Below are 11,601 nucleotides of genomic sequence, written 5' to 3'. Positions count from 1 at the left end.
TGGTTAGGGAAACACAAAACTTCTCCCAAGTTTTACTTTGTTACTGATGCTGCAGGGAGCAGATACTCTGCAATCCCCAAAGCCGTATCTTTCTTCTCCAAGAAGGAGTGTGGAGCTCAGGTTTGTTTTCCTGATGCTTAGAAATGCCCGAGGCAAAGCTGCAAGGCTCCCGCCAGCATTGGAGGAGCCAGCAGTCACCAGCCTGTGCCACCACCTCTAGTCCTGGCTACTGGGCTGCTTGTGTGAGCCCATGGGCATCTTAGGTGACTTCATGAATGAATTAAACCAGTGGTGGTGTCTGTGCACTGTCAGCAGGGGAAGGGACAGTTTGCATGCTAATTTTGATGGATGGTTTGAAAGCAGATGGTGCTGGCAGGGTTGCCTGTGATGCAGTACCACAGGTTTTGAAGAACTCCTCTGTCTCAGCAGATTTACAGATGCAGGCCCTGATCATCTGGAGGTTTATGCATATTCACAATTCACACATGTAATTAGCCAATTTACTTTGCTCAGGCTGTTCAGGTACTTAAAGTGCAACACTGGTGTGTGAGTCTGAAACACCACCGTGAGGGTTTTATTAGCTCTCGGTTGAAATTTATGTCCTAGCTGGTGGTTCAGTTTCTCCTGTAATTGTGCCGTATCACCTTCTTTATGAATGCCACCTTCCCCTTACACGCAGAAACATTTACAGAAGCTGCAGGACCGAGTGCTGGAGCAGCTCGATGGCAGCGTTATGTGCACCACTGCAGGACTGAGGCAGCGCTTGCTTGAGCCAAGGCGTGGGCCAGGTGCCCCCCACAGCACTTCCCCAGCACCCGTCAACAACCCTCTGAGCAGGAGGTGGCACTTCTGGCACTGCTTCAAGGTGACTCAGCACCAGTGAAGTTTCACAGGACAAAGACAAGACATTTCCTGCAATGTCAGAGCTTTCCAGGTCACACACCAGAGACTTTCTGCAAACAGTAGAGACATCAGTGTTTCTTCAAGAAGAATCCCCAGTATCAGCTAGGGGCAGAAGGGATTGAGAGCAGCCCTGCAGAGAACTTGGGGGTACTGGTGCATGAAGAGCTGGACATGAGCTGTCTCATGTGCATTTGCAACGTAGAAAGCCAGCCGCATCCTGGGCTGCATCAAAAGAAGTGTGGCCAGCAGATCAAGACCAGTGATTCTGCCCCTGTACTCTGCTTTAATGAGACCCCACCTGGAGTACTGCGTCCAGCTTTTGAGTCCCCAATATAAGAAGGACACCGAGCTGTTGGAGTGGGTCCAGAGGAGGACCACAAAGGTGATCAGAGGGCTGGAGCACCTCCCTTTTGGAGAAAGGCTGAGAGAGTTGGGGCTGTTCAGCCTGGAGAAGAGAAGGCTCTGGGGAAGACCTTGCAGCAGCCTTGCAGTACTTAAAGGGGGCATGTACGATGGGGACAGACTTTTTAGTAGAGCCTGTTGTAGCAAGACAAGGGGTAGTGGTTTTAAACTAAAAGAGGGTAGATTCAGACTAGATACAGGGAAGAAATATTTACAATGAGAATAGTGAAATGCTGAAACAGGTTGCCTAAGGAGGGGGTAGATCCCCCATCCCTGGAAACACTCAAGGTCAGGTTGGATGTGGCTCTGAGTAACCTGATGATGTCCCTGCTCACTGCAGGGGGGTTGGACTGGATGATCTTTAAGGGTCCCTTCCAACCCAAACCATTAAAAGAAGAAAAGAGTCCTGCAGCAGTCTGTGGAGAAGAGTGTTAGATGGCCTGTTTGTAGGGTCACTACCAGCTCTGTCAGAAAATCAACACATTGCATTTTGACTAAAAGTACCATCTTTGTGGGCAGTATCTGCCCTTTGGCAAGCGCAGAGCAGGTCTGTGTCATCAGGACTGTTGTCACCCTCCTCTTGCAGGAACAGCAGGTACTTCTGTGGCAGGACTAAAGCGGCAGGTGAGCCCCCTTATCACCTGGAGCATCCCATGAGAGATACTGCATCCCTAAAACTCCTCAGACTCTTTCTCCCTGCCCTCAACAGAGGTCCTACCATTCAGAGAAGTTACTGAGCCAGGCTCCATGCTCCATTGGCCTTCCAGGAACAGCAAAATCTTCTTACCAAAAAGCACATGAGTTCATTAAATGTCAGCGCTGCTCCCCACATTGGTTTCCTTTGATCAGAAGAGTAAATTTATACTTGTGAGAGAGATGAGACTCAGCAGGCTGCCTCTAGTCCACCTCTCTGCCTTTAAAATGCTGTTGAAAGTATTCTCATCTAAGACATTTTCCACTTATGGGGCATAGTTACGAGTTGAGTTCCTTTATGACCAAAATCTTTGATCATGACAGAATTCAGTCTTTAGTTTAACACAGGTTTATTTGTTTGGCTTGTTTTTATCTCTGCAGTCTTTTGCCTCCTGCCTCCACTGGAACACATGTGGAGGCAATGTGCTGACTGAGCACATTTAGTGTTGTCTTACAGATTTCGTTGCAGTTGAACTTGGGTCTCAGGTAAACTCTCTGTAAGGTGAGATTTAATGTGGCCACGGGGGTTGTCCGTGCATCAGGGACTTGGCAGTGCAGTGGAGATGCCCTGCCTGATGTGGTCTCCTATGGCAAAGCATGGTCGTTTATTGTGATGTGCCAGGGCATTGCCGGAGCTAATGGGCAAAAGTTGGGCCACAATTTACACAATTTTGGCTGTTACAAATGGGTTTTGCTGCTAATGTGTTATGTCCTGCAAGCCCCCATTACTTGCTTTGGTGGCTTTGTCTCATCTTAGGGGTTTTTTTAGTACCAAAAGAAGGTTCTGACAGCTGTATGGCTGAGAAGGGACAAGTTATCTTCTGTGTTTGTGCAACTTTTTGAGGGTGGTGGCCTTATAATTAGAAATCCTGGTATTGTACAGTGCTCCTGGGGCTGTGCAGGTTTCTCTTCTGCGCAGCACAAGCAACTTGGCAGAACAGCACAGGATGCTATGCCTAGGATCATCTTGTGAAGGAATGCATAAATCAGTTTACAGGTCCTCAAAGGAGTAGTATTGATTTGAAGTAAACGCTTGTAAATGGCAATAAATAGCCATCTATTGGTCACATAGACGGCTTTCAGTGTCATTTTTAAGTTAACATGAACACAGGTTTCATCTCAAAGAAATCTGGAGATAGCGGGAGGGTCACAAAGTAGGACTGGGCTGGGGTTGCTCAGAGGAAGTGCAGAGATCAAAGAGAGCAGGGTCTGGTACAGCGAGAAGAAGCCTGACTGTGTCTGGTTGCGATCTCTGCATGCCTGCAGAAACAGCTCCAGATTCCTGCCCAGGAACGGGTTAATGGATGTCTTTGTCCCATGGGGATGGGCTCTTGGAGCAGGGCAGTCCTTGGTGTCCAAAAAATTGGAATCTACCTGAACTCTGATGCTTTCTTTACACCATGCAGCCACTGACTTTTTCCGAAGAGCTCCAACTCTTAAACAATAAGAATGAATAAACATAATTCTGGCAAGTCCATCACCTATGGTAGAAAGCTGTACTGTGCTGTGGTGACTATAACCTGTGTGGTGCAGGCATCTCTTTTGTAGGGCAGCTTTATTTAACTTTTGAAAAAATAAGGTCACAAATTTAGGCCAATTAGCAGCCTCCAGCTCAGCAGGTTCACATCTCCCACGTGCAACCAGATCTCTAATGACTGTCTGCATATTTTAAACACTTTATACAGTCCTTTGAAATATTTTTTTTTCTCTAACCAAAATATTGTGTGCTATTTCTCAGATATTTTAGGATTTAAGCGCTGTCTGTGTTTTCTGTTTTAATCTGTAATTCTCTCCCCTCTTTGTCTTCAATAAATAGTTGAGTAAATTTTCCCATGTATTTACAACTGCAGTTGGAATTATGGGCTGTAAGTTCAATCAGTTGCCCATGTTAGGAAGCTGTAATGAGTTCTTTAATTATAGAGTCTAAGTGCCAAGCCTTACATATGTGTTTCATGGATATGCGATACATTTGTAGATCTGCTTGGTCTAAGGCATATGTTTTATTCTCTGACAGCCAAGGCATACAGTTGTTAAATTGAAGTAGGACTTGCTGTTTTGGAGATAATGCTGTTTCCAATGCCTTAATTTCTTTTGCTTGTTTCTAATGTGTCAATTTGTTTTGTTTGCACAGAGACTTTGCTTATGTGGCAAGAGACAAAGACACAAGAATCCTGAAATGTCATGTGTTTCGCTGTGACACACCCGCAAAAGCCATTGCCACAAGTTTACATGAAATCTGCTCAAAGGCAAGTAGACTTAAAGTCAGCTGCATTTGTCTGCTTAGAGGTCCCTTGGTCTAATACACACAATCAGTGATCATACACTGTGTTAGTTCAGTTTATGTCACTGGCAACGAGAAATGGCATAGAGAATTTGTAAAGGTCACAAATGGATGGGAATAATGGGAGGGTGAACACACAGTTTTGAGGATGATGATGATACATGCATTTGATGAGCGTGTATAGAGACTGAAGGTTTTCTTGAATAATAAAGAAGCTGCAGCTTGAAAATGGAAAAAGAACACAGTTTCAGTTAATGGTAAATGGTGATGTTTGACTTTGTAAATAAATCAGACCTTTTTGGAATGGTGCTCTTCAAGCAGGACAGTAAATGGTTGCTAACATTATGCTGCCCACTGAAAAACATCAGAGGGACGGGGGCAGTTGAGCTACCCCACTTACAAATAATAAAGGCTCTTCGTTCCTGCTTGTGGTCATATTGTCAGTGACACCGGAAGGAACTGTGCTTTTCAGCTGTTTTACCATATGCATTTGCCACCATTACATGGTTATTCATTTTGATTTTCTTGCATGATCAGTTCATCAGTGTTCTCTGTACGGTCATTTCACGCAGCAGTAGCAAGGCAGTACATCCTTTACAACAGGTGAATCTTATTGAGACTCTTTATACAGAGGCACTTAAACCAATCTACTTGAAACAGTTTTTAATTCTTTTATTGAGCTGTGGTGGATTTGAGGCTGCATCCCCACTTTTTAAAAATGTTATGCTTCTCATTTTGCTTTTCCTTAAAACACATCAGTTTGCACCACAAGGTGGACCATGGGGACAAATAACTTTACTGGTTATCCCTGTGTCACTTCTCCCTCTTCCCTCCTCATGAGCCACAGCTCTTCTAGAAAAGGACGTTAGGAGACCTTCACATTTTAAAAGCCTGGTGATTTACTGCATGCCTGTCATTTGCACTTTAGAGTTTGTCTTCACATTAGTGAATGGAAGTCAGTGATGTCAAAATTCCCTCTGTAGCCAGTTGTAGAGTCTAAAACATTTTCATTTTTGCGACACTGTGAATGTGGCTACTGAGGTTTCATGCAAACAACATGAGTTTTTACACAGTGTGCATTGCTTTGGGCACATTGGGCAGCAGAGCTTGGCCTGAGGCAGCAGCAGAAGGTAGTCTAGTGGCTGTGCAAAGCCTGGCAAATCTGTCCTGGCTTGGGTGTCTGAGGAGATGCAGGTGGTGGGGCTCAGGGAGTGCTCAGGTTGGGCAGGGCCCTGTGGGCTGCGCTTGATGAAGTTTGGAGAAGCTTACATCTGGTGTGTCCCTCCTCTTTCTCCTCCAACTCTCAATTCTCACAGATGTTTCTGGCAAGTCTAGCAGGGAAAAATATGGTACACAGCCCCTGCCACAGCTGCTTTTATCTAATAAGATTGACATCAAGTAACTGCCGTAGTAGCTATACACAGGGCTATCGGAAAGGCTGGAGAGCTGCCACATACGTAACTATGACACAAAACTCCTGGCATTAATTTCGGATAAGAGAACAACTAAACATTTAAAACCATAGCTCACAGTCACACAGAAGAAAACAGGTTGTTGTTAAACAGAGTGTTGTTAAGTAGAGCACGTTCCTTCGTAATTCAGCCCTAGATGTGACCCTGATTCAGGGAAGCACTTGGCCTGTGCTAATGTTCACCCAGGACCTCTTTGTGAGTCGGGCCTCCTTCCTAAGCTAGTGTCTATCACTTTTCATCTGCAGGGGGATGTTATCATGTGTCCATGTAACGGAAAATACTCTCAAAATATAAAACCTGAAAAAAAAAGGGGAGAAATTTGCTAGAAGCATCTTCAGACCAAGCATCATCTGCTGGAACAACAGTGATCTTTATAGCTTAACTACAATTAACAATCATAGCATAAAGGAGCAGAGAGCAATGTGTCATCTATGAGCTTTGGAAAACCTCTATTAACTTCCCTTAATGTCCCTTCCCAGTCATATATTTGTAGGGAATAATCATCCTAAGAGGTTATTTTGTAGTGGTTTGTGGGGTTTATTTTGTCTTTTGCCAGTATTATACTTTGTGGAAGAAGAACAGGTTGTATTTTGCATGGGGATTTTAATTCCAGAAGAAACATAAAAATGGAGGAAAAAATTATACACAGCACAAGACAGATCAGAGAGGAACATAAATAATAAACGTTCTTCTCTGTGTGTTAAATATTTATATTTCTTGCTATATTACTCGTCACTGCAATTCTGCTGTTGATAAAAATGACTGGAGTTTTTTTTCCTGTTCCATCTATATTTCATCTAGGTTTGGACACCACTTAAGTTCTTTATGTAGTTAAGGAATGGTGAATAAACTTGAGGAAAATAAAAGTTATTTAGAAGGAGTAAACTATTCAGTCATGTAGTTTCTGATTTATTTCAGAAACTAGGGTTTCAAGAGGAGTAAATTTGTACTTGCAATTGCTGCTGTACTATATTTAAAAAAAAAAAGCTGTATTATCACTATCTTCGTCAGATTATGGCCGAACGGAAGAATGCTAAAGCTGTGGCTTGCAGCTCGTTGCAGGACAGGACAAGTGTCACCCTTGATGTTCCTCTGCAAGGTACTGTATGTTATAGCCAGCATCCTCGGGGTGGTCCTGTTTTGGGTATGGTTCTCTTCTGATACTGCTTTTGACCAAAATGGAGAATGCTGGGTGGAGAGATCAGGAGTGTAATCCTGTCTTTTAGTTACTGTGTCTGACTGTAACTTGTTACTGGATTACATCAAACATTTTTATTTGTTGTGTTGACAGTTGCTCAGTTATGTCAACTTGTGCGTTGCCTCTCTTATTTTGAAACACACCTTTTGCACATGCAGTTTCACTTGTGGCTATACCGTCTTGTTCCCATCAAAGTACCTCAGGAGTTGAGGCTGCACAAATTGACCAAATTTTCTTTAAAAACAGAATGTACTCCAGTTAATCCCTTGGATTCAGGGGACCTGTAGGAGGACTCCTCCTGGGTTTCTGTATCAATTTCAGTGACGTCCAAGACAAGAGGTGCAAGTGGGTCATCATCCAGTTTAAGGGTCATTTGCACACTCTACTCCATGGAAAAACCAAGTTGTTTTTGCCTGACTTTATTATTCATAGCTTAATAGTTTCTATTTTGAGTGTGTTCCAGGAGAACAGACATACTCTGTTAGCTTTACAGGAGATTACATGATTGTAGATCCACCAGTTTATACCGAATATCTTACTCCTAATCCATACATCAACTTGTGTAATTGTCTGCTCAGACAGTACTATTGATTACTCAGACTGTGAGTCTAATAAAATAACATATTAACGAGGAAGGTATTAAAAACAGATTCCAGATTTTACATAGGTATGCAGTGAAAGTTAGGTCTGTATGCCTCGGGAGACACATCCATCTGTATTTTCTGTTTTTTAATATGACAGCAGTATAGCACGACCTTATTCTTAGTTTAGATCAAGAAGTAGGTGTTGCAAATTTATTCCTAATTCCTGTAGAAATGATTGAGCATTGCTCTTGTCAGAGGGAGTGAAAATTTGTTTTAATCAATAAAATACCTTCAGAGTACAAGTACTGGGTAAACTATTTGATGTTATTGATGAAATAAAAGTGGTTTTCCCTGCTGTGAATGCTGATAAAGAGAGGCTGATTTTTGTTCCCATGCAGTAGATTTCCCAACACCAAAGACAGAACTGGTACAGAAGTTCCACGTCCAGTACCTGGGCATGCTGCCTGTAGCTAAACCTGTGGGTATGTAACACTGATGTGACTTCCAGAGTGCTTTGTAGAGATTTTAAGGGCTGGACTCTCAAAGCCAAGTGTAAATGCATGATTTTTGCAGTGTTAAGACATGAAGACATCTGTTACTCAGGACCTCATTTGAATATGTGTTTTGCATCCACAGTATTTTGAGACCTGCCAAGAAGGCAGTTTCTTTCTACTGCTTTCTCTGAATATGAGCTCTACTACTAATGAGAAGGGCTCCAGAGAACTGAAACAGTGCAGCAGCTAAAAAAGATGTGATTCTGTTTTTTTTCTAAGCCAGAGACACTTGCTTTGTGTCTGCAGTTGAAGAAAACCAACTGCGTAACCCATCTTTCTATCATCAAATTCATTTTAAAAAGAAGTCCAAAGCAATGTTTTCTGTACTACTATGTGGAAAGAAACATTTTGTTATTGTTTACTTACATATTTCTTTTTGGTTATCGCATTTTCTGTTTTAGGAATGGATACTCTGAATAGTGCCATTGAAAGTCTAATGGCTTCCTCCATCAAGGAAGACTGGATGCCGGTTACCATGAATGTTGCTGATGCTACTGTCACAGTCATCAATGAAAGAGTAAGGCAGACTCTCTTATGTAGAACACATTGAACGTGAGTGTTGAAAACCAGGAACACATAGCACTAGTAGAAAGAGTTAATTTGTACTAGAACTAATTTGCTTACCTTGCATTTTATTTTGTTCCAGGACTGTGAACCTGCAGAGGCTCTTACTGCTTGTATCAGCTTCAGCTTTATTTACCATTCCAAGCATGTTCGGAAAAATATAAATTATTATACTTAAAACAAATTCAGTGTTACCCTTCCCAGGAATCTTGAGCCTAAAATGTTGTCGGTTAAGCCCTAAGTATCTGTCCTAAATTCTAAACTGCCTTTACTTTATTCTTGATGTGGAAGCCAAGAGTAGTATTTAGATCTGTGTTTCATATCACTGTCCTTTTGTAGAGCATAGAGATGAATGCACGAAACTTTCAAAGAATGTCCTTGGTGTTTGTCTGTTGATGAGGTCTTAAGCCAACATCTCTCACATATCAGCGATAGGGCAGCATCCTTTGGAGCTACAATAGCCATACGTTTTGTCAGAAAAGAAGCAGTACTTGGAGTGTACAATGCGCTCGGTGCTGATGCTCCAAGCCTTGGTCTTCTGGCAAGGGGAGATCCAGAGCTGAGCTCACTGTGTCTGTGCTGATAAAAGGGGATTCCACAGTAATACTGCAGCAGTCTCTCACCCTTTTAATCATCTTAAACCTGGAAGTCAGATTCCAGAGAGTATCCCATAGTAACAATCAGTCATTCGGTTCATAACCAGAATGAAGAGGAAATCATGGTGGAGTGTCGAGTGCGGTTCCTGTCCTTCATGGGAGTAGGCAAGGACGTGCACACGTTCGCCTTCATTATGGACACAGGAAACCAGCATTTTGAGTGCCATGTCTTCTGGTGTGAGCCAAATGCAGGCAACGTCTCAGAAGCTGTCCAGGCTGCTTGTATGGTAAGTGACCTTCTTCAAAGGCATCTGATCGCATTTAGAGTTTTCACTGCCTCTGTAAATAATTGTCTTTCCAGATTTGCAGTGATGTTGGTTTTGAGCCAGAAAAAGAAAGAGAAGATAAAAATAGTAATTGGGATTCTGATATATCTAATCAATTAAAATCCAAATGTTTTTAAGTGTGAAATGTCAATTTAGTCAACAGTGCACCTTTAGTCTCCGAATCTCTGCAACATTTGTGTAAGTCAGAAATCTTTTCTTTCGCTACACAACTTATCTAGTGCTGGAAAAAATCTTGCTCAGAGTTGTGTTAAACAACTCAGGGACAACATAGAGAAAATAATCCTTGTTCAAGAACAGCTGAACACAGAAAGCTTATTTTTCACTTTTCAAAGGGCTGTTCATATGATTTATTAACCATCATGTGCTAATGAACAGGCGGACCAATGTCCTATTACCTTCAGTTGGGCCGTCTGTCATGGCCAAACTGAAGGTTTGACTGTATTTCACAAGAAAGTATTAAAAGTGTGTTTGAAGTGCTCTGTGGAAGTGCTGGATGCAGTAAGGACTGCACGGTGCTTTTGCTCTGTTGCAGTTGCGGTATCAGAAGTGCTTAGTGGCCAGACCTCCTTCGCAGAAGGTTCGACCGCCCCCACCTCCCGCAGACTCAGTGACCAGAAGAGTGACAACCAACGTGAAGAGGGGAGTGTTGTCCCTCATTGACACTTTGAAACAGAAGCGCCCAGTCACCGAGATGCCATAGCTGTGCGAGAGCAAGGATCTCCTGACGTTTAACTCATTATAACAGTAGCTACACTAAGGAAAACGAACTGACAGTGTCTGGCCTTCCATTTCAAATTGCTGATGCTTTGTCTTCAGAGAATTTACCCCTACCGAAGCAATGTTAGACAAGCATGTTCTCGTTCTTGCCACCATCGTGTGATATGAAAAGAAGCATGAATAATTTTTTTGCTGTCAGTGAGTTACATCACGAGCAATGGAAGAAGGTCTGTTTGGTTGTAAATACATGAACATTACCAAAACTCACACAAAAACAAAAGAATATGGCCATGTCCCTCCCAGTGAACTCATGCTAAAGTCCTTGGAGTGAATGATGCCTGATAGTTTCACCTTCTTGAGCTGGATTTGTCACAAACCAATCCTAAGTCCTACAGCAGTTTGCTCTGTTTCTGGCACTGGAGTAGGTACCAAGTATTAGCTACCATTGAATTCCTGTAGATTAAATACCAAGGGTTTTTTTTACAGAACTACACCTGTTAGTTTTAAATTGTTTGCCAGCATTGGTCTGGCAACCACTTTAACATCTTCCTGACGTGCTTTTAATCATGGTGTCATTATTTCATCTCCTGATTACGCATTACGGTCTTAGAGAGGGATCGCGTTTAATACCAAACCAATGCTGAAAAATCCAGAAGTGTTTTCAGTAATTGAGTTGCAGAGTGATCCACTGAAGCTTTTCAGCTTTAAACATACAAATGCAACTGTTGGCTGTTAAATTTATTCTCCTAAATCTGTCATTAATTCATCAAAAATACCATTTGTTTCACACAGGGCTCAAACCAATCAGGAGTAAGAGAGTAGTCGTCAGTAATTTTATTGTACAACTCTTACAAAGACTAAAATATCCCATATCTTTTCCGTGTAAGTGTTTGAGGAAATGTTCAATTCAGCATCTGGTTGCACAATTCCCCCTTCCCCTCAGAGTTTGTTCCTGAATACTTAACATGCCACAAAAAGAACAATCATGTTTCTCATCATTGACAAAATTCCATGAATTTTCTGTAACTTTTAGTGCTCTTGTGACAAAATAAGAGAGTGGTTGTCTAACAGGATAGTGCTTCAGGTGGTACAGCTCCATGTCAGTGCTTTTGCTCCAAAGGCTTCATCCGGTTGCCTTGGTTTACTGCAGACCCTGGCAGCGTCAGCCTGGTATTGCCCCTTAAAATTGCATTTCCAGTCTCTCCCTTCGCCATCTTCTGTCTAGACCTGCAGATTGGTACAAATTTTGGAAATGGAACATGAAAGGTATTTTTAACTAGTGTTAAAAAT

General features: G+C 42.4%; 1 protein-coding gene across 1 annotated transcript in view; it reads left to right on the top strand.

Moving 5' to 3' along the window:
* APBB2 (amyloid beta (A4) precursor protein-binding, family B, member 2) overlaps positions 1-10,640 on the top strand; it is a 22,104-nt gene extending 11,464 nt beyond the window's left edge. The window contains exons 3-8 of the mRNA XM_010181388.1: positions 4,130-4,244; positions 6,763-6,850; positions 7,932-8,015; positions 8,489-8,604; positions 9,355-9,534; positions 10,127-10,640. Of these exons, the coding sequence (XP_010179690.1) occupies positions 6,766-6,850; positions 7,932-8,015; positions 8,489-8,604; positions 9,355-9,534; positions 10,127-10,294 (633 nt within the window). The 5' untranslated portion in view covers positions 4,130-4,244; positions 6,763-6,765 and the 3' untranslated portion in view covers positions 10,295-10,640. The remainder of the gene's footprint in view (positions 1-4,129; positions 4,245-6,762; positions 6,851-7,931; positions 8,016-8,488; positions 8,605-9,354; positions 9,535-10,126) is intronic.
* Positions 10,641-11,601: the final 961 nt, after the last annotated feature.

Source organism: Mesitornis unicolor, unplaced genomic scaffold (genome assembly GCF_000695765.1).
Source record: "Mesitornis unicolor isolate BGI_N332 unplaced genomic scaffold, ASM69576v1 scaffold13783, whole genome shotgun sequence".
In the NCBI taxonomy this organism is placed as follows: Eukaryota; Metazoa; Chordata; class Aves; order Mesitornithiformes; family Mesitornithidae; genus Mesitornis; species Mesitornis unicolor.
The sequence above is the reverse complement of the archived record's forward strand: the minus strand, read 5'-3'. Positions and strand labels throughout refer to the sequence as shown.